The sequence below is a fragment of the Aythya fuligula genome, chromosome W (genome assembly GCF_009819795.1).
Source record: "Aythya fuligula isolate bAytFul2 chromosome W, bAytFul2.pri, whole genome shotgun sequence".
Lineage (NCBI taxonomy): Eukaryota > Metazoa > Chordata > Aves > Anseriformes > Anatidae > Aythya > Aythya fuligula.
In genome coordinates, this window is record NC_045594.1 from 17,660,532 (window position 1) to 17,683,202 (window position 22,671).

At 47.8% G+C, this 22,671-nt stretch overlaps 1 protein-coding gene across 1 annotated transcript in view; it reads right to left on the reverse strand.

The window, feature by feature from the left end:
- LOC116501384 (homer protein homolog 1-like) overlaps nucleotides 1-22,445 on the reverse strand; it is a 164,489-nt gene extending 142,044 nt beyond the window's left edge. Inside the window, exons 1-3 of the mRNA XM_032206909.1 lie at nucleotides 22,176-22,445; nucleotides 21,834-22,073; nucleotides 21,369-21,478 (exon numbers count right to left, since the gene is read on the reverse strand). Of these exons, the coding sequence (XP_032062800.1) occupies nucleotides 21,369-21,478; nucleotides 21,834-22,073; nucleotides 22,176-22,445 (620 nt within the window). The remainder of the gene's footprint in view (nucleotides 1-21,368; nucleotides 21,479-21,833; nucleotides 22,074-22,175) is intronic.
- Nucleotides 22,446-22,671: the final 226 nt, after the last annotated feature.

Below are 22,671 nucleotides of genomic sequence, written 5' to 3' on the forward strand. Positions count from 1 at the left end.
GTGTAACACACATAGTTCAAAGTTAACTGCTTAGCAAATAAAATTATGTAAGGTAAAAAAATTACTGCACTTCAGAATTTATAACTTATTATTCTTCATGAACATTACCAAGATATAAAGTATTGCATAGAAATCAAAAATTTTTTTGTATCACTAGGATGGTTGTCAGTATAAAATTAGCTACATTTTATTGATAAATAGATTGCTTTATTGTTCAGGGAATATTGTCATCAAATCCCACCAAAGATATGAAATACCAGAATATTAAGTTGGGTTTAACTTTGTAGGTTTTAAAACTATTTTGCTTTCTCCCATTTCTAGCACGTGAAGAAACACATCCTTCATCCCTGCCCTCATCACCCTGTAAGTAAGAGGTAAGTTCTAAATACATTTTTCCATCTAAAATAAAAACAAAATTCAAAACAAGATTTTGGGTACTCATAGTCAAAGGGTTTCGATCTGGCCTCATTACAAAAGAGTACATGCGAATTCTCAGAAACATCCCTACTTCTTAGCAGCAAGAGCAGCCAGGACTAGCTGCTTTAAGCAGTGGAATCACAGAACGGTTGAGGTTGGAAGGGACCTCTGAAAGTCATCTGGTCCAAACCCACTGCTCAAGCAGGGACATCTAAAGCAGGTTGCCCAGGACCATGTCCAACCTGCTTTTGAATGTCTCCAAGGCGGGATACTCCACAGCCTCTCTGGGCAACACACTCCCATGATCAGTCACTCGCACAGTAAAGAAGTGCTTCCTGATGTTCAGATGAAATCTTGAGTTCCAGTTGGTACCCATTGTCTTTTGTCCTGTTGCTGGACACCACTGAAAAGAGCCTGGCTCCATGTTCTTTGCACCCTCTCATCAGGTATTTATATAGAATCAATAAGGTTGGAAAAGACCTTCAAGAACATCAAGTCCAACCATCCATCCAACACTACAAGTCCACTGCTAAACTGTGACCCCAAGTGCCACATTAACACATCTCTTAAATACCTCCAGGGATAGGAACTCCACCACTTCCCTGGGCAGCCTGTTCTGATGCTTGACCACCCTCTCCATGAAGAAATTATTCCTGCTATCCAATCTAAACCTCCCCCAGTGGAACTTGAGGCGATTTCCTTACATCCTATAGCTTGTCACATGAGAAAAGAGACTGTCATTGCAACCTCCTTTCAGGTAGTTGTAGAGAGCAATGGGGTCTCCCCTGAGCCTCCTATTCTCCAGACTAAACAACCCTGGTTCCCTCAGCTGTTCCTCATAAGACTTGTTTTCTAGTCTCTTCACCATCTTTGTTATTTTTCTCTTCTTCTGATGGAGACCAGGATGCCACTGGCCTTCTTGGCCACCTGGGCACACTACTGGCTCACGTTCAGCTGGCTGTTGACCAGCACCCCCAGGTTCTTTTCTGCAAGGCAACTTCCCAGCCACTCTTCCCCAAGCCTATACCGCTACATGGGGTTATTTTGACCCAAGTGCAGCACCCAGCACTTACCCTTGTTGAATGTCATGCAATTGGATGTGGCCCATTGATCTAGCTTATCCAGATCCCCCTGCAAAGCCTTCCTACCCTCAAGCAGATCAACACTTCTCCCCAACTCGGTATCATCCACAAACTTACTGAGGGTGCATTCAGTCTCCTCATCCAGATCATTGATAAAAATGCTAAACAAAACTGGCCCCAAGACTGGACTGAACATCCCTCAAGGGGATGGGGAAGTTTCTGAAGTCAATGACGAGATAATACACACTGTGACTACCCCAGAGGACCAACCATCTATGGTATCAGTCACCCCCATAGTCAAGTCAAAACAATGGAAATGGAAGTCAGCTCGTTTAGTAAGAGAAGAAGCTCCTCCTAACGAAGAGGGAGAAGAGGAAAAGGCAGGCACCTCTAAAGCAGTGTTATCACAACAACATCAGAGAGAAGAGATGGAAATCATAAATCAATCAGAAACTACCTGATCCCTATCCCTGAGTGAGTTGCGAGAAATATGAAAGGATTTCAGTCGTCATCCAGGTGAACACATCCTCACCTGGCTGCTTCAATGCTGGGATGCTGGGGCCAATAGCCAACAATTAGAAGGCAATGAAGCCAAGCAGCTGGGATCCCTCTCTAGAGAAATGGTAATTGACAAAGGAATTGGGAGAGGGACACAGGTTCTCAGCCTCTGGAGGCGACTCCTGGCAGCTGTGAAAGAAAGGTATCCCCAGAAGGAAGATATTGTATATCAAGTAGGCAAGTGGACCACCATAGAGAAAAGTCTCCAGCACCTGAGGGAATTAGCTGCGCTGGAGATTATTTATAGTAATTTGAACCATGAACAGACACCTAAAGACCCTGATGAAGTCCAGTGCACAGCATCCATGTGGTGGAAGTTTGTACGGGCTGCACCCTCATCACATGCCAGCACACTGGCAGCAATGAATTGGGATGAGGGGATGGGGCCAACAGTGGATACTGTGTCCAACCAGCTTCATAAATATGAAGAAAATCTCTCTGCCCAGTATGGGCCTGCATTTCAGATGTGGCAAAACTGTCCCAACGGTTAGAAGAACACATAACTTCCTCCTCACCTAGATGGAGTAATCTTTCAGCCATTAAGTGCCAGCATTCTCCAGCTCAAGCAGCAAAGAATCCAGGACGCACACCACAGGGCACCTTGTGGTTTTATTTATGTGACCACGGGGAAGATATGAGGAAGTGGGACGACGAATCGACCTTGGCTCTAGCTGCTTGGATACGTGAACTGCGGAAAGATACAGCAGCAAGAAAAAAGGCCCCTAGGAGGATTACTGCCCCAGTTTCTGTTGGGCAGTCCCCCAGAGGCAGTAGAAGGACTAGTATTACTCCTGACCCTGACGAAGAGACCTCTGCTTCACATTTGGAAGAATTAATTGACAGATGCTCCAACCAGGGCCAGTGGGACCCTGCCTCTGGCCAGGTAGAGGAGAGGGACAACCGGATTTACTGGACTGTGGGGATTTGATGGCCTGGCACACCGGAACCACAGAAATATAAAGCTTCAGTGGACACAGGCGCACAGTGTACTGTAATGCCATCAGGCCACCAAGGGACAGAACTCATCTCTGTCTCTGGAGTGACAGGGGGATCCCAACAACTAACTGCATTGGAAGCTGAAGTGAGTCTAACTGGGAATGAGTGGCAAAAGCACCATACTGTGATTGGACCAGAGGCTCCGTGCATCCTCAGCACAGACTACCTCAAGAGAGGGTACTTCAAGGATCCAAAAGGGTACTGGTGGGCTTTTGGCATAGCTGCTTTGAGCACAGAGAAGATTAGGCAGCTGTCTACCCTGCCTGGTCCCTCAGAAGACCCTTCTGCTGTAGGATTGCTGAGGATTGAAGAACAGCAAGTGCCAATTGCGACTACAACTGTGCACTGTCGGCAATTTCGCACCAACTGAGACTACCTGTTCCCCTTCCATGAGTTCGTGCACCGGCTGGAGAGCCAAGGAGTGATCAGCAAGACTTGCTCACCCTTTAATAGTCCTATATGGCCAGTGCTAAAGTCTAAAGGCGAGTGGAGGCTAACGGTGGACTATCGCGGCCTGAATGAAGTCACGCCACCACTGAGTGCTGCAGTGCCAGACATGCTAGAACTCCAGTATGAACTAGAGTCAAAGGCAGCCAAGTGGTATGCTACAATCGATATTGCTAATGCATATTTCTCCATCCCTCTGGCAGCAGCATGCAGACCACAGTTTGCTTTCACTTGGAGGGGCATTCAATACACTTGGAATCGACTGCCCCAGGGGTGAAAACACAGCCCTATAATTTGCCATGGACTGATCCAGACGACACTGGAACAGGGGGACGCTCCTGAACACCTGCAGTACATCAGTGATATCATTGTGTAGGGTAATACAGCAGAACAAGTTTTTGAGAAAGGGAAGAAAATAGTCCAAATTCTCCTGAAAGCTGGTTTTGCCATTAAACAGAGTAAGGTCAAGGGACCTGCACAGGAAATCCAGTTCTTGGGGATAAAATGGCAGGATGGACGTCGCCACATTCCGACGGATGTGATCAACAAAATAACTGCTATGTCTCTGCCAACTAGCAAAAAAAGAAACACAAGCTTTCTTAGGCTTTGTGGGATGTTGGAGAACGCATGTTCCAGGCTATAGTCATCTTGTGAGTCCTCTATATCGAGTGACTCGAAAGAGGAACTCTTTCGAGTGGGGCCCTGAGCAACAACAGGCTTTTGAACAACTCAAACAAGAAATAGCTTGTGCAGTGGCCCTTGGGCCTGTCCGTACCAGACCAGTTGTGCAAAATGTACTTTACACTGCAGCTGGGGAGCATGGGCTCACCTGGAGCCTCTGGCAAAAGACCCCAGGAGAAACTCAAGGTCGACCTCTGGGCTTCTGGAGCCGGAGGATCAGAAGCCAATTACACCCCAACCAAAAAGGAAATATTAACAGCATATGAGGGGATTTGAGCCGCTTTAGAAGTTGTGGGTACAGAAGCACAACTCCTCTTGGCCCCATGGCTACCTGTGTCACATTGGATGTTCAAAAGGAAAATTCCCACTACACTCCATGCGACTGATGCTATGTGGAGTAAGTGGGTAGCATTAATTACACAGCGGGCTCAAATGGGGAAACCCAACCGCCCGGGAATCCTGGAAGAGATTATGGACTGGCTGGAGGGCAGGGATTTTGGAGTGCTGACAGAAGAGGTAACCTTTGCTGAAGAGGCACCACCATACAATGAGTTGCCAGAAGACAGAAAGCAGTATGCGTTGTTTACTCATGGATCCTGTCATGTGGTAGGGAGCCATCAGAAATGGAAAGCTGCTGTGTGGAGTCCCACACGACAAGTTGTGGAGGCCATGGAAGGGGAAGACGAGTCGAGTCAGTATGCAGAAGTGAAAGCTATACAACTGGCCCTAGAAATTGCCAAAAGAGAAAAATGGCAAGCTCTGTATCTCTACACTGAGTCATGGATGGTGGCAAATGCTCTTTGGGGGTGGCTGCAGCAGTGGAAACAGAGCAACTGGCAGCACAGAGGTAAACCTATCTGGGCTGCTACCTTGTGGCAAGATATTGATTCCTGGGTAGACAACCTGGCTGTAAAGGTACATCATATAGATGCTCACATACCTAAGAATCGTGCCCCGGACGTAAAACAGAATAACACAGAGGTGGATTGAGCTTTGAAAACTGAAGTGGCTAAGGTGGACCTGGACTGGGGATGTAAGGGTGAGCTGTTTGTAGCTCGATGGGCCCATGAAACATCAGGACATCTGGGGAGGGATGCTACATACAGATGGGCTCGTGATCAAGGGGTGGACCTGACCACTGAGGCCATCACACAGGTTACCCATGAGTGTGAGACCTGTGCTGCAATCAAACGAGCCATGCGGGTAAAGTCTCCCTGGAACAGGGGGAGATGGTTAGGGTTTCAATATGGTGAGGCCTGGCAGATTGACTACATCGGACCACTCCTACAAACCCGCCAAGGTAAATGTTACATACTTACTGTGAGAAAAATCTCAAATTATTTTCTTCAGACAGGACCTTCTGTGAAGCTATTTTATTCGCGATTGCAATGACAGGCGTCCTGTCAATCAGGAGCGCATTTTAGTAAACATATCATAACCTTTTATTCTCTATTACCTGACACCTGATCACCTCCCCTGTTTCCTCATTGGCTGAGCACTACAGGTTCACAAGCTACTCAATGCTCCTCTATACCATATATGTACATATATGGTACATATATATACATATATAACATATACATAAATGGTTTTCTTTTTTTTATCAACCCTTTAATTTCTCCCTTTTCCATTTTTTTTCTCTTTTCTTATGTTTTGAGAACTTGTGATCTTTGTTTTTTTACTGTTCTCACACTGCTCATCCTGTTTTTCTCAAGCTTCTACCTTATTTTGGAACAGTGAGGCCTTCTACTGTCCACTTATCTACTTAGCATTTCTCCTTATTATGACTACACAACTACCTTTGAATACAGAAAATTAGATCTCTACTGCAAAAACACAACTTAGTTTCTCATACTTACCATGGTAGAAGCAACTACTGGGTGGCTGGAAACATATCCAGTACACCATGCCACCACCTGAAACACTATCTAGTGCCTGGAAAGACAAGTGCAGTGGTGACATGGTACACCAGAGAGAATTGAGTCCAACGATGGGAGTCACTTCCGAAAAAATTTGGTCACTTCCTGGGCCAAGAGACATGGCATTGAGTGGGTGTATCACATCCCTTATCACCCACAAGCCTCTGGGAAGGTTGAGAGGTACAATGGACTGTTAAAGACTATGTTACGAGCATTAGGTGCTGGGACGTGGAAACAGTGGGACATAAATCTACCAGAGGCCACTTGGCTAGTGCGGTGTAATTGCCTGAGGTAACTAGGGAAATAAAACTAACATTCGCATTTTAAGGAAAATGTACAGCATTGAAGAGGCTTTCAGGGTAGGGCGTAGCTGCATTACCTAAGTGTTCCCTAGGCTTCCAACCTTAGATGCTATTGCGCTGGGGAAACCTGGTGTGCTAGCTCTAAGGAACAGTAAGGAGCATAGAGTGGAGTGGAGACACCACGGCTAGGCTCTGTGACCAGGTGGGGACTCGATTGTTCTTGTGCACACCGAGACCAATAAGCTGCACTTTATGCCACCCTGAGCCAAGGACCTGTCATGTTTTGACAAATGCTGTACCCTAGTGTACTTTTTGCTATCATTATAATATCATTATAATACCAAAACACACCTCCATCCCAAAAGCTACCCACCTCCAAGGTGCAACCACCCCTCAACGAGCATGCGCTCTGAAATTCTCGGAGCCTATTACTTTAAACGGAGACAGGAGAACTTTTCACCAATCATAACTAAGATATGCTTGACTAGAGTCACTCAAGCTCCACCTAAAAGATAGAAAATAATATAAATTGGCCTAAGAGAGAGGGGATGTTAGGGAAGATACCACCGTCAGGGGAGATACCATCCCGAGGGAATACAACATCCTTAGGACCTCCTGACTCCTGGGATCAGTCGACGGGCTGAGCCTTTCTTCCCCCCCCATTGGGACGCCTTTGGGTGAGATTTGAACACTTGGTTATAAATCTCTCTAGAGTCTTTGATCCTTTTAACGCATTTATTTCTAGTCTGCGCACCTGTAACACCTGTGTATTTCATGCATGCTAGCTTGCTTTTGCAGACAGTCACTATCGCCGGCAATCCAAAAGAACCTGGTTATCTGTTGCTGTAATAAACCATACTTGATTGCACTGTGATAGCTCTCATTAAGTGCAACTAGGGTAAGGGTGGTTATCCATGACCGTGATAGTTCAGTGTTCTGAATCCAACCAGACCCCAGACAGTTAACTCGTTATTGGTGAATGTCTGACTGGACTCCCAGACGGTTAACATGTTATTGGTGAATCCGACTGGACCCCAGACGATTAATGCGTTATTGGTGAATCCAACTGAACCCCAGACGGTTAATGCATTATTGGTGAAATCTGTGATTGTGACCGGACCCCAGACGGTAAATCCATTATTGGTGAATATCCGCTCGGACCTGTCCTGGTTTCAGTTAGAACAGAATTAATTTTCTTCCTAGTAGCTGGTGGAATGCTGTGTTTTGGCTTAGGATGAGAAGAGTGCTGATAACACCCCGATGTTTTAATTGTTGCAGAGCAGTGCTTATACCAAGCCAAGGACATCTCAGCCTTTCGCTCTGTCCTGCCAACAGGCAGGCTGGGGGTGCAGTAAGAGCTGGGAGGGGACAGACCCAGGACAGGTGACCCAAACTAGCCAAAGGGGTATTCCATACCATCTGACGTCATGCTAAACAATATATAGGGGTGGCTAGCCGGGGGAGGGGGCCGGACTGCTCGGGGTTAGGCTGGGTATCGGTCAGTGGGTGGTGAGCAATTGCATTGTGCATCACTTGTTTGTACACATTATTATTAGTAGTACTATTATCACCATTGTATTATCATTATTATTATTATTATTATTGTTATTATTATTTTCCTGTCTTATTAAACTGTCTTTATCTCAACTCACGGGCTTCACTTTCCATTTCTCTCCCCCGTCCCAGAGAGGGAGGGGGAGGGTGAGCGAACGGCTGCGTGGTGTTTAGCTGCCGGCTGGGTTAAACCACGACAGGACCCCAGGCAGTTAATCCGTTATTGGTGAATATCCGACTGGTTCAGTACCCTGAATCCAATTGGGCCCATAACGGTTAATCAGCTACACCCCTTAACATGACAGTAGTTAACAACAGGGGGTCTGACAGCCGTCCTGGTCCTGCTGAAACAAAACCCCTACACACTGTGGGAGAAGCTAAAGTCCCTGTAGTGCATGTAGGGAAGTGTATGGGGAAGGCGGGGTGCTCCTGCCATAGGAAAAGGCAAACTCACTCGTGGGATTGTCTTCTCCCAAGGACCAGGGTATACCTGGTGGATAATGCAAAAGGATGGGGATATCAGGTGTGTGCCTCAAGGAGATTTAACCTTGGGAGAAAAATAATCTGTAATTTATGTTTTGTAGGAGGACACTGCAGAACCAACGACAGGTCACCTTCGCAAGGAACCAGGCAAGTGCAACAGTGACATGAGCTAAGCTGGCGCTGGTGTCAAGAAAACCAAAATCACCTGCCCTGAGTGACCACTTTAACAGATGAAGCTGAAACAATCAACAGTTTTTATGAACATTTTGGGGAAAGACCTATGGAATGAAAAGAAGTACAGACGTATAAATACTTTAATGGACGGAGAACAATGGTGATGAGACTATCTATATACTAAACTGTGTGGGACCTGAGTGTGACACATGCTATGGAATAAGGGGTGGAGGTTGTGCTGGGTCTGTCTGGGCTGGAGTCACCTTTCCCTGCAGCAGCCCACACAGTGCTGTTCTCTGCACTCGTAGCTGGAACAGCACTGGTATCACTCCAGTGTTGTGTCTATTGCTGTGTAGTGCTGGCACAGCATCAGGACTCCCTCCAAGCCCCCAAGAGCCAGCAGGCTGGGGGTGGGCAAGTGATGGGGAGGGGACATTGCCAGGGCAGCTGACCTAAACCAACCAAAGGGATATTCCATAACACATGATGTCACACTCAGCAATAAAAAGGGGGGCTCTCGTGGGGAAGGGGGCTGTCCTCCCGAACAACCGTTATGCATTTTGAGGCCCTGCTTCCCAGGACGTGGCCAAACATCACTTGTTGATGGGAAGTAGAGAATAACATTTTTTTTTCCCTTTCTCTCTGTGCTTCCACGCAGCCTTGGTTTTTTGTTTTGTTTTCTTTTATGTTGTTTTCCCATTCCCTTTCCCTTTAATTAAATCATTCTGATCTCAAACCTTGAGTTCTCTGTGTTGTATTTTCTCCCCCTTCCTCTTTGAGGAGGGGGGAGTGAGAGAGCAGCCCTGGTGGAACTCTGCCCACCTGAGTAAAACCACCACACCTGTCCCTCAGGCTCCAAAGCCTTAAGCCTATTGTGTAAGGGCACCTGGGGAGGTGAGGTAGGGAGGGAGGGAGGGAGCTTGTCTGTGATGCAAAACAGGGACCTGTTTCCATTCCTCCCCATCTCTTAGGTCCCCTCCCTCTGCCTGACAGCAACAGGGCATGGGGTCCACTACTGTTTGGGGCATATTACTCTAGTGCCTTTCTCACAGGCGTGGCAGGGAGTTGCTCCATCAGCCAATCTCCTACTCACACTCCCTGATAGTCCTTAATCTCTCCACCTCCTCTTTGAGCTCTGCCACCAGGTTGATCAGATCCTCCACCTGCTCACAACTCACACAGGTGGTATCTCTGCCACCCTCTGATGGCAACAACAGGCTTAAGTACTCCCCAGAACTTGAGACCCAAACAGCTGTGTTTTTAGGCAGGCACATGGTCTGAGTTGCCACATTCTTTGTGGCAAAAACTTTGTGCCTGGTGGAGCCCATGGCTGGATTTGCCAGGTTACCATCTGATAGGTGAGCCAGTCTCCTAGTTGGGAAGGGATATTCTGCCCCCCCCCCCCCCCCCTCCCCGGCTCACCCTGCCTATGCAAACTTCCATGCCACACTCTGTTTGCCTATCCTGGTCACCTGTGCTCCCTAGGGGGGCTGTCTTTGTATGACAGAGGGGGAGGCCTGCTCCTGGCTCTGCCCAAGCCTTGTCAGCCACTCTCGTGAGGACTTCTGACTCCTGGCAGCTGCCTTGAGTTGCCTCGATGCAGGATATTTCTTGCATGCCATGATCCCCCACTCTGCTGCAGAATGTGTCCGTCCCAGAGCTGATCACCTTGGTGAGTGACTGCTCCCGTCTCTTCATCATCTTTATGACTCTACACTTGGCTCTTTCCAGTAGCTCTATCTCTCTCTTGTACTAGGGAGCTGAGTAGAGGGGAAGCATCACCTCCCTCAACCTGCTGGCAATACTTTGCCTAATGCAGTCCAGGATACCATTAGCCCTCTTTGTGGTGAGAGCATAGTCATATTCCTCACCTGGGAGATAAGTCACCTTGAAGCTCATCTGCCAGTAGACATGGTGTTCGCCTATGCTGGGTATTAGAAAAAGGAATAGAAGCAATACAGAACAGAGAGAGCACGGTTCCAGCAAAAGCTAAAGGAGAAGGCAGGCAGGCCAGGGGGATTAGTGCACACGGCAATCCAACATACAGATGTCACAGTACACTCGTGTTCTCCTAACTCATCAAGCTATATGAGGTTGGGTAGTTGTTTTTTCTCCATGTGGGCTTTAGCCTTCCTCATCGCAAATGGTTTTCACCTTTGGAGCAGTCGATTCCAGGTGTACTGGATGCCCCCCCAAGTGAAAAAAAGCTGTGGCCCACAGTCTACTGTGAAAGGGATGGAGAAAAATGCATTAGCGATATCAGTTGTCGCATACTCCTATTGCTAGGTCTTTAGATTTTTTTGTTTGTTTCCTTGTTTGTTTGTGTGGTGCAATTGCTTAAAGTAACTAGAAAAATAAAACTAACATTCGCATTTTAAGGAAAATGTACAGCATTGAAGAGGCTTTCAGGGTAGGGCGTAGCTGCATTACCTAAGTGTTCCCTAGGCTTCCAACCTTAGATGCTATTGCGCTGGGGGAACCTGGTGTGCTAGCTCTAAGGAACAGTAAGGAGCATAGAGTGGAGTGGAGACACCATGTCCAGGCTCTGTGACCAGGTGGGGACTCGATTGTTCTTGTGCACACCGAGACCAATAAGCTGCACTTTTTGCTACCCTGAGCCAAGGACCTGTCATGTTTTGACAAATGCTGTACTCTAGTGTACTTTTGCTCATTATAATATCATTATAATGCCAAAACACACCTCCATCCCAAAAGCTACCTGCCTCCAAGGTGCGACCACCCCTCACCGAGCATACGCTCTGAAATTCTCGGAGCCTATTACTTTAAACGGAGACAGGAGAACTTTTCACCAATCATAACTAAGATATGCTTGACTAGAGTCACTCGAGCTCCACCTAAAAGATAGAAAATAATATAAATTGGCCTAAGAGAGAGGGGATGTTAGGGAAGATACCACCATCAGAGGAGATACCATCCCGAGGGAATACACCATCCCGAGGACCTCCTGACTCCTGGGATCAGTGACAGGCTGAGCCTCTCTTCCCCCCCCATTGGGATACCTTTGGGTGAGATTTGAACACTTGGTTATACTGTGTGTCTCCGTGGAAACTTAGAAATCTCTATAGAGTCTTTGTGTCCTTTTAATGTGTTAATTTCCAGGCTGCACACCTCTGTCACCTGTGTATTTCATGCATGCTAACTTGCTTTTGCAGACAGTAACTATCGCCGGCAATCCAAAGAACCTGTGTACCTGTTGCTGTAATAAATTGCACTTGATTGCATTGTTCCTAGTCCTGATAGTTCTCATTAAACACGACTAGAGTATGGGTGGTTATATGTCATTGGTGAATCCGTGACCGGGGTAGTTCAGTGCTCTGAATCCGAACAGACCCATAACGGTTAATGCGTTATTGGTGAATCCACCCAGACACCTAACGGTTAATCAGCTACAACTCTTAACGCGACAGGGTGTTTGTTTTTTGTTTGTTTGTTTGTTTTGTGTGTGTGTTTGTTTTTTTTGTTTTCCTAAGGTTCAACAGTTAAGAATACCACCCATGAATCCACCTTCAGACAGTGTGGTGGTGGGCGGCAAGGTGTGCGGGAGGATATGGACAGGTAGCTGTCATGGTTGTCTCCTCTGAAGGTTTTGAACTTCACCCCTGAACAAGTGTGGAATGCCCCAAAAATGAAAAAATAAAATAAAATTGAAAGACATATGCGCTGACCCTAGCAATGCTGGAGAACTAAAGCTTGCTGCACTATGCTGGGGCCTGGCCTGAGCCGGTCAAAGGGTAGTTAACACTATCCAGCACCCTCAAGGGGAGGAGGAGGTCTCTGAATCCAACAAACAGATAACAGGCTCGGTGGCTAAACCAGAGGGCCAAGCGTTGATGGTATCAGTCACCCCCACAGTCAAGATAAAACAATGGAAGTGGAAGTCAGCTTCTTTAGTAAGGGAAGAAGCTCCTTCTAAGAAGTTCTGGGAGGGAGAAGTGGAAGAAGCAGGCAGCTCTAAAGCACAGCCATTACAGCAACAGGAGGAAGAAGAGACAGAAATCATAAATGAGTCAGAAACCACCCGATCCCTATCCCTGAATGAGTTGCGAGATATATGAAGGGATTTCAGTTGTTACCCATGTGAGCACATTCTCACCTGAATGCTCTGATGCTTGGACACTGGGGCAGTATACAGGAACTAGAAGGCAAGGAAGCCAAGCAGCTGGGATCCCTCTCTAGAGAAAAGGTCGCTGACAGAGAAAATGGGAGAGAGGCACAGGTTCTCAGCCTCTGGAGGTGACTCCTGGCAGCTGTGAAAGAAAGGTATCCCCACAAGGAAGATATTGTATATCAAGTAGGCAAGTGGACCACCAAGGTCTCCAGCACCTGAGGGAATTAGCCATGCTGGAGATGGTTTATAGTGATTTGGACAATGACCAGACACCCAAAGAGCCTGATGAAGTCCAGTACATGTGGTCCATGTCGCAGAAGTTTATACATTGCACACCATCATCACACACCAGTGTGCTGGCAGCGATTACTTGGAGAGATGAGATGGGACCAACAGTGGATGTTGTGTCCAGCCAGCTTCATCAATATGAGGAGAATCTCCCTGCCCCACTACGGGCCTGCATCCTGGCTGTGGAGAAACCGTCCCAACAGGTCCACCACCTTGAAGAACATATATATTCCCTCTTACCCAGATGGAGCAGTATATCAGCCATTAAGAGTCAGCATTTTCCTGCTTGAGGGAGAGAGTACCCAGGACGGACACCACGTGGCACCCTATCCACATGATCACGGGGGAGACATGAGGAAGTGGGATAGCGAACCTACCTCGACCCTAGCAGCTCGGGTAAGTGAATGGCAAGGAAATACAGCAGCCAAAAGTGGGTCTCCTAGGAAAATTACTGCTCTGGTTTCTGTTGGGCAGTTCCCCCGATTGAGTAGAAGGGCTGATGTTACTCCTCACCCTGATGGAGGGACCTCTTCTTCGCATTTGCAAGAATTAAGTGATAGATGCTCCAACCAGGACTAGAGGAGCCCTGCCTCTGGCCAGGCAGAGGAAAGGGACAACTGGATTTACTGGACTGTGGGGATCCAATGGCATGGCACATTGGATCCGCAGCTGTACAAGGCTTTAGTGGACACCAGCGTGCAGTGTACCCTAATGCCATCAACCTATAAAGGGGTATTTCTGGAGTGACGGGGGATCCCAACAGTTAACTGTATTGGAGGCCAAAGTGAGTCTAACTGGGAATGAGTGGCAAAAGCACCATATTGTGACAGGCCCAGAAGCTCCGTGCATCCTTGGCATAGGCCACCTCAGCAGACGGTACTTCAAGGACTCAAAAGGGTACCAGTGGGGTTTTGGCATTGCTCCCTTAAGTATGGAGAAGATTAAGCAGCTATCTACCTTGCCCAGCCTCTCAGAAGACCCTTCATTTGTGGGACTGCTGAGGGTTGAAGAACAGCAGGTACCAATTGCTACCACAATGGTGCACCAGCAGCAATATCGCACCAACAGAGACTCCCTGATTCCTATCCATAAGCTAATTCATCAACTGGAGAACCAGGGAGTGATCAGGAAGACTTCACTCACCCTTTAATAGTCCCATATGGCAAGTGCGAAAGTCTAATAGCGAGTGGAGGCTAACATTGGAATATCGTGACTTGAATGAAGTCAAGCCCCCGCTGAGTGCTGCTTTGCCAGACATGCTAGAACTTCAATATGAGCTGGAGTCAAAGGCAGACAAGTGGTATGCAACAACTGATATCGCTAATGCATTTTTCTCCATCCCTTTCACAGCAGACTGTGGGCCACAGCTTTTTTCACTTGGGGGGGCATCCAGTACACCTGGAATCGACTGCTCCAAGGGTGGAAACCATTTGCGATGAGGAAGGCTAAAGCCCACATGGAGATGAAGGCTGGCAAATGAGATAAAGGAGATAAGAAGGGTTTCTTTAAGTATGTAAACAGTAAAAAAAAAAAAAAAAAAAAAAAAAGAAAAGAAAGAAAAAAAAAGACCAGGGATAATGTGGGTCCCCTGCTGAATGAGGGAGGTGTCCTGTTAACAGGGGACGCTGAGAAGGCAGAGATACTGAATACCTTCTTTGCTTCGGTCTTTGCTTCAAAGACTCCCCCTTGTAACTCCTGGACCCTGGAGGGAGGAGAAAGAGTCTGGGAAACGGAGATCTCCCCTCTGTTTGAGGAGGGGGTGGTCTGGGAGTGTCTGTGTGGGATCAACGCACACAAATTCATGGGCCCTGATGGGATGCATCCACGTGTGCTGAGGGAGCTGGCAGAGGTGATTGCTGAACTGCTCTCTATCATAGGTCTTGGAGAACAGGAGAGGTGCCTGAAGACTGGAGGATAGCCAGTCACTCCAGTCTTCAGAAAGAGCAAGAAGGAGGATCTGGGAAGCTACAGGCCAGTCAGTCTCACCTCTGTCCCTGGAAAGGTGTTGGGTCGGCTTGTTCTGGATGCCATCTCCAAGCAATTGGAAGAGAAGAAGGTTATGAGGAGTAGTCAGCATGGATTCACCAAGGGGAAATTGTGCTTGACCAACCTCATTGCCTTCTATGATGGCATCACCAGCTGGGTTGATGGGGGGAGAGCAGCGTATGTCATCTACCTTGACTTCAGCAAGACTTTTGATACTGTCTCCCACGACATCCTGCAAACAAAGCTGAGAAAATGTGGGATAGAGGAGTGGACAGTAAGGTGGGTTGAGAACTGGCTGACTGGCCGAGCTCAGAGAGTGGTGATCGGTGGTGCAGTCTGTCTGGAGACCTGTGACTAGCGGTGTTCCCCAGGGGTCGGTGCTGGGTCCGGTCTTGTTCAACATCTTTATCAATGACTTTGATGAGGGAATAGTGTCTGCCCTCAGCAAGTACGCTGATGATACAAAGCTGGGAGGAGTGGCTGACGCCAGGAGGCTGTGCTGCCATTCAGTGAGACCTGGACAGGCTGGAGAGCTGGGTAGGAAGTAACCAAATGAGGTTTAACAAGAGCAAGTGCAAAGTCTTGCACCTGGGAAGGAACAACCGCATGTATCAGTACAGGCTGGGGGATGACCTGCTGGAGAGGAGCTCTGTGGAGAAGGACCTGGGGGTCCTGATAGACGACAGGTTGACCATGAGCCAGCAGTGTACCCTGGTGGCCAAGAAGGTGAATGGGATTGTTATAAATTCCGAGTCAATTTAGCTTTATAAGATTTATTTATGGGGTTAATAAAAGGCAAGTAAACAGCACTGGGTGCGTGGGGAGTCTGGGCTCCTCCAACACGCACACACGTTACATCAGGTGACTGTTTTTTAGGCTCCTAGGCTAATACATATTCATTACTACTTCTAGAAAAGGCAGGGTTATTATAATTATTTCCCGGAATCCGAACCCTCCCACTGGCGCATGTGTATCAGTCTCCGGTGGTCCCTCTGGGGGTCTCTCATGCTGAAGGCTTGTAGTCTTCCTCCCAGGCTTTGTCCTTCAGGTTCCTCTTTCTCCTTAATCTCTTGGCTGGATATCAGAGACTTGCGCAGCGTCCCATGCAATAGTTACAATAGTTAGCAGTTATTCTGAAACCCCTTTGTTCTCTTATCCCCTGATATCAGAGACTCAAGGTTTACCCTTCAAACCCTCTATTGACACAAATTGCTGGACCATTCCTTACAGGTTCCTGGTGTGCATTAAAAGGAGTGTGGCCAGCAGGTCAAGGAAGGTGATCTTCCCCCTCTACTCTGCCCTGGGCAGGCCTCACCTGGAGTACTGTGTCCAGTTCTGGGCTCCCTGGTACAAAAAAGACAGGGATCTCCTGGAAAGAGTCCAGTGATGGGCCACAAAGATGATACAGGACCTGGAGCATCTCCCCTATAAGGTAAGGCTGAGAGACCTGGGTCTGTTCAGCCTTGAGAAAAGAAGACTGAGAAGGGATCTTATCAATGTTTATAAATACCTTAAGTGTGGGAGACAAAGTGATATGGCCAACCACTTTTCAGTGGTTTGTGGGGACAGGACAAGGGGCAATGGCCACAAAATGGAGCCCAGGAAGTTCCACACCAACATGTGAAAGAACTTCCTCACAGTGAGGGTGATGGAGCACCAATTCTCTTGAAAACTGTTTTTGCGATTATACAGAGGAAGGTCAAAGGACCTGCACAGGAAATCCAGTTCTTGGGGGTAAAATGGCAAGATGGATGTCGCCACATTACAATGGAAGTGATCAACAAAATAACAGCTATGTCTCTGCCAACTAACAAAAAGGAAACACAAGCTTTCCTAGGTCTTGTGGGGTTCTGGAGAATGCATGTTCCAGACTATAGTCAGCTTGTGAGTCCTCTACATCGACTGACTCGAAAGACAAACTTTTTCAAGTCGGGCCCTGAGCAACAACAGGCCTTTAACAAATCAAACAGGAGAAACTTTGTGTGGCAGCCCTTGGGCCTGTCCATACCTGACCAGCTGTGCAAAACCTACTTTACACTGCAGCTGGGGAGCATGGCCTCACCTGGAGCCTCTGGCAGAAAGCCCCAGGAGAAACTTGAGGTTGGTACTGGGGTTCTAGAGATGGATTTGAATACGCAAGGTTAGTAGAATTTTCCACTGCAAAAATACAACTTCAGTTCTTACACCCATGTTAGATAAGAGCCAGTTCATTTGGCTCCAAAAGGGACTCTCTGCTGGCCAGAGATGAGGCTACTGAGCAATGCTGTTTGCGTATATGTAAGAGTATATTTAAGAAAGGGGAAAAAAGACAAGCAACAGCAGCTAGGAGAGCAAGGAGTGAGAAACAGCCCTGAAGACACCAAGGTCAGTGAAGAAGGAGGAGGAGAAAGTGCTCCAGGTGCCGGAGTCGAAGTTCCCCTGTTGCCTGTGGAGATGACCGTGGTGGAGCAGGTTGTCCCTGTGCAGACCATGGAAGAAGACATCAGAGCACATTTCCACGCTGCAGCCCGTGCAGGAGACCATGGTGGAGCAGGTAGATCTGGCCTGAAGGGGGTTGCGGCCTGTGGAGAGCCCCTACCAGAGCAGACTTCAGGCTGGGCCTGTAGCCCGTGGAGAGGCTAGACCCACGCAGGAGCAGGTGATCTGGCAGGAGCTGCTGCCCATCGGGGGAGCCAGGTTGGAGCAGTTTGCTCCTGAGGGATGGACCCCGTGGTACGGACCCATATCTGGAGCAATTCTTGAAGAGCTGCTGCCTGTGGGAAGTCCACGTAGGATCAGTTCAGCAAGGACTGCGTCCCATGGGAGGGACTCCACAGTACAGGGGACGAGAGTGATCGAGAAGGAGTCGCGAAGAAGAGCTATAGACTGACCATAACCCCCGTTCCCCTGCGCCGCTCGGGGGGAGGAGGTGGAAGAGCGTGGATGGGGGGGAAGGTGCTTTTGGTTTCTTTCCTTTGTTTCTCACTTCTCTAGCTTGTTAGTAATAGGTAATAAATCTTACTATCTCCCTATGCTGAGTCAGTTGTGTCCATCACGATGATGACTGTACTATGTCCTCATCCTTATCTCAACCCTTGAGCCCTTTTCATCGTATTTTCATCCCTGTTCCTCTTTGAGGAGGGGGAGTGAGAGAGCAGTTGTGGTAGAGCTCGGCCGCCCACCCAAGTAAAACCACCACATTCCTTTCTTAAATATGCTTTCACAGAGGCGCAAACAACATTGCTTATTGACTTAGCTCTGGCGAGCATCAGGTCCCTTTGGAGCCGGCTGAAACTGGCCCTTATCTAACATGGGACGGCTTCTGGACTCTTCTCACAGAAGCCACCCCTGCAGTCCCCCACTAACAAAATTTTGCCACGTAAACACACAACATTTTAGATGGATATCCCATACACTAAGAGAATGATAACTGTGTGTGTCTATATATCAAAGGACAGGAAAGGTGGTGATTAATTTTGCAGTGTGTGGGACCTGAGTGTGACATAGATGGTATGGATTAAGGTGTGGATATTGTCCTGGTTTCAGCTGGGATAGGGTTAATTTTCTTCCTAGTAGCTGATATGGTGCTGTGTTTGGGATTTAGGATGAGAATAATGCTGATAACACACTGATGTTTTAGTTGTTGCAAAGCAGTGCTTACACCAAGCCAAGGACTTTTCAGTTTCTCGTCCTGTCCTGCCAGGAAGGAGGGTGGGGATGCACAAGAAGCTGGGAGGGGACAGACCCAGGACAGCTGACCCAAACTGGCCAAAGGGATATTCCATTCCATATGACATCATGCAGAACAATAAAACTGGGGGGCCGCTGCTCAGGGACGGGCTCGGCATTGGTCAGTGAGTCGTTGGCAATTGCACCATGCATTACTTCCTTTGTATATTCTATTATCATTATTATTATTTTCCCTTCCTTATCTGTTCTATTAAAATGTCTTTATCTCAACTCACAAGCTTTTAACTTTTTTTCCAATTCTCTCCCACTGGTGTTGGGAGAGTTAGCAAATGTCTGTGTGGTGCTTAGCTGCCTGCTGGGTTAAATGACAACGCTAGAACATTTTGGCTAGCATTTGCTAAACAACAAATCCTCTTCTCTCTATGTCAGAGTTTCTACAAACAGGTCAAAGCTAATGCCAGTACTCTTCCTTACTAATGCTGTAACTTATCAGTGAATGCTACTTTTGAAGGGTACAGGCTCTTTAGGAAGGACAGGCAGGGGAGACAAAGTGAGGATGTCACCCTCTATGTGAATGACCAGCTGGAGTGCATGGAGCTCTGCCTGGGGATGGATAAGGAGCTGACAGAGAGCTTATGGGTCAGGATTAAAGGGAGGGCAGTGACAGGGGACATCAGAGTGGGGGTCTGTTACAGGCTACCTGACCAGGAAGACTGAGTGGATTAGGCCCTCTATAGACAGATAGGAGCAACCTCACATTCACAAGCCCTGGTCCTCATGGGGGACTTCAAACACCCTGATATCTGCTGGAGGGACAGCACAACATGGCACAGGCAATCCAGGAGGTTCCTGGAATGCACTGATGATAACTTCCTTTTCCAAGTGATAGAGGAGCCATTGAGGAGCGGTGCTATGCTGGACCTCTTTCTCACCAAAAAGGTGGAGCTTGTGGGGAATGTGAAACTCAAGGCCTTGTTGAACTTCATGAGTTTCGCACAGGCCTGCCTCTCAAGCCTGTCTAGGTCCCTCTGGATGGCATCCCTTCCCTCCAGGACATCAACCACACCACACAGCTTGGTGTCATCAGCAAACTTGCTGAGAGTGCACTCAATCCCAATGTCCATGTCACCGACAAATATGTTAAACAGCACCGATCCCAGTACCAACCCGAGGGACATCACTCATCACTGGTCTCTACCTGAACATCGAGCCACTGACCACAGCTCTTTGAGTACGACCATCTAGCCAATTCCTTATCCACCGAGTGGTTCATCTCTCAAATCCTTGTCTCTCTAATTTAGAGACAAGGATGTTGTGCAGTAGAGTATCAAATGCTTTGAATGTGACCAAGTAGATGACATTGGTTACTCTTCCCTTACCAAACAATGCTGTGGCCCCGTCATAGAAGGCCGTCAAATTTGTTGGGCACGATTTGCCCTTAGTGAAGCAATCATTATGCTTCAATGAAGCAATTATTCGTGATTACTGTACTGGGTCTGGCTGGAATGTTAACTTTCCCGGCAGCAGCCCATACAGTGCCGTACTCTGTACTTGTAGCTGGAACAGCAGTGTTATCACACCAGTGTTGTGTCTACTGCTGAGCAGCAGTGGCACAGCATTGGGCCTTTCTCTAACCCTCCTAGGGGGTGGGCAAAAAAAGTGAGGAGAGAAACATCACTAGGGCAGCTGACCTAAACCAATCAAAGGGATATTCCATACCATGTGGTGTCACACTCAGCAATAAAAGGTGGAAACAGGAAGAAGAGGGGAGGGGTGGGCTCTCGTTGAGAAGACGTCGGTCCTCCTCTCGAACACCGGCTGCGTGTGTTGAGGCCTTGCTTCAAGGACGTGGCCAATCATCGCTCATTTGTGGGAAGTAGAGAGTAATTTCTTTCCTCTGCACTTCCATATAGCTTTCATTTATTTTGTTTGTTTGTTTTCCTCCCTTTTTCCCCTTTTCCCTTTTACTTCCCCTTAGTTAAATTGTTTAGTTCATGGTAGTCTTTATTTAATTATTATAATTATTTCCCTTTAATTAAATTATCCTTATCTCAACCCGTGAGTTGTTCTTTGCTTTACTTCTCCCCCTCCTCATCTAAAGGAGGGGGAGTGAGAGAGCGGTTGTGGGGTTTAGCTGCCCAGCACGGTAAAACCACTGCCCTCTCATATTCAGATGGAACTGTTTTAGTTCCATCTGAAAACTCTTTCAGTTTGTGCCCATTGCCTCTTGTCCTATTGCTGGGCATGATTGAAAAGTCTGTCCCCATACTCTTGACACCCTCCCTTCGGATATTTATATACATTGATAAGATCCCCTCTCAGTCTTCTCTTCTCCAAGCTAAACAGGCCCAGTTATCTCAGCCTGTCTTCATATGAGAGATGCTCCAGTCCCCTAATCATCTTCGTAGCCCTCTGCTGGACTCACTCCAGCAGTTCTAAGTCCCTCTTGTACTGGGGAGCCCAGAACTGGACACAGTACTCCAGGTGAGGCCTCACCAGGTCTGAGTAGAGGGGGAGGATCACCTCCCTTGACCTGCTGGCAACACTCTTCCTAATGCACCCCAGGATACCATTGGCCTTCTTGGCCACAAAGGCACATTGCTGGCTCATGGTTAACCTGCTGTCTACCAGGACTCCCAGGTCTTTCTCCACAGGGCTGCTCTCCAGCAGGTCAGCCCCCAACCTGTACTGGTGCATGGGGTTATTCTTCACTAGGTGCAGGGCCCTGCACTTGCCCTTGTTGATCTTCATGAGGATCCTCACTGCCCAGTGTTCCAGCCTGTCCAGGTCCCTCTGAATGGCAGCATAGCCCTCCGGGGTATCAGCCACTCCTCCCAGTTCTGTGTCATCAGCAAACTTGCTGAGGGTGCACTCTATTCCATCATCCAGGTCACGGATGAATAAGTTGAACAACACTGGACCCAGTACTGACCCCTGGGGGACACTGCTAGCTACCAGCCTACAACTAGGCTGCAGTGCTGACCACAACCCTCTGAGCTCTGCCATCCAGCCAGTTCTCAGCCCACCTCATTGTCCACTCATCTATCCCACAATTCCTGAGCTTGGCTATGAGGATGTTATGGGAGTCAGTGTTGAAAGCCTTGCTGAAGTCAAGGTAGAGCACAAACAATGCTCTCCCCTCATCTACCCAGCCAGTTATCCCATCATAGGAGGCTATCAGATTGGTTAAGCTTGATTTCCACTTGGTGAATCCATGCTGACTATTTCTGATCACCTTCTTATCCTCCACATGCTTGGAGATGACCTTCAGGATTAGCTGTTCCATCATCTTTCCACGGATGGAGGTGAGGCTTACAGGCCTGTAGTTGCCTAGGTCCTCCTTCTTGCCCTTTTTGAAGACTGCAGTGACACTGGATTTCTTCCGGTCCTCAGGAGAGTGGCCTAACAATAATATTGGCTAGCTCCCTCAGCACTCGTAGGTGCATTCCATGGATTTGTGGGTATCAAGTTTGCCTAAATGATCTCTGACCTGATCCTCCTTGACCGAGGGAAAGTCCTCCTTTCTCCAGACTTCCTCCCTTGTCTCCAGGGTCTGAGATTCCTGAGGTCTGGTCTTACCATTGAAGGTAGAAGCAAAGAAGGCATTCAGTAACTCTGCCTTCTCTGTATCCTTCATTACCAGGGCACCTGCCCCACTCAGCAGCAGGTCCATATTTTCCCTAGTTTTCCTCTTGCTACTGATGTATTTGAAGAAGCCCTTCTCATTGTCCTTGACATCCCTTGCCAGCTTTAATTCCATATGGGCTTTGGCCTTTCTTGTCACATCCCTGCATACTCTGACAGTGTCCCTATATTCCTCTCTAGTGGACTATCCCTTTTTCCACATGCTGTATACTTCCTTCTTCTGACTGAGCTTTGCCAGTGTGATAAATTAGTGGGGGTTTGTTCATTGTCTTTGAGGAATTTGGAGAATCTGCTGAGGAGATAAGGTTGTAAAATTTAACAGCCTTGGTAAAGGGGAGGAT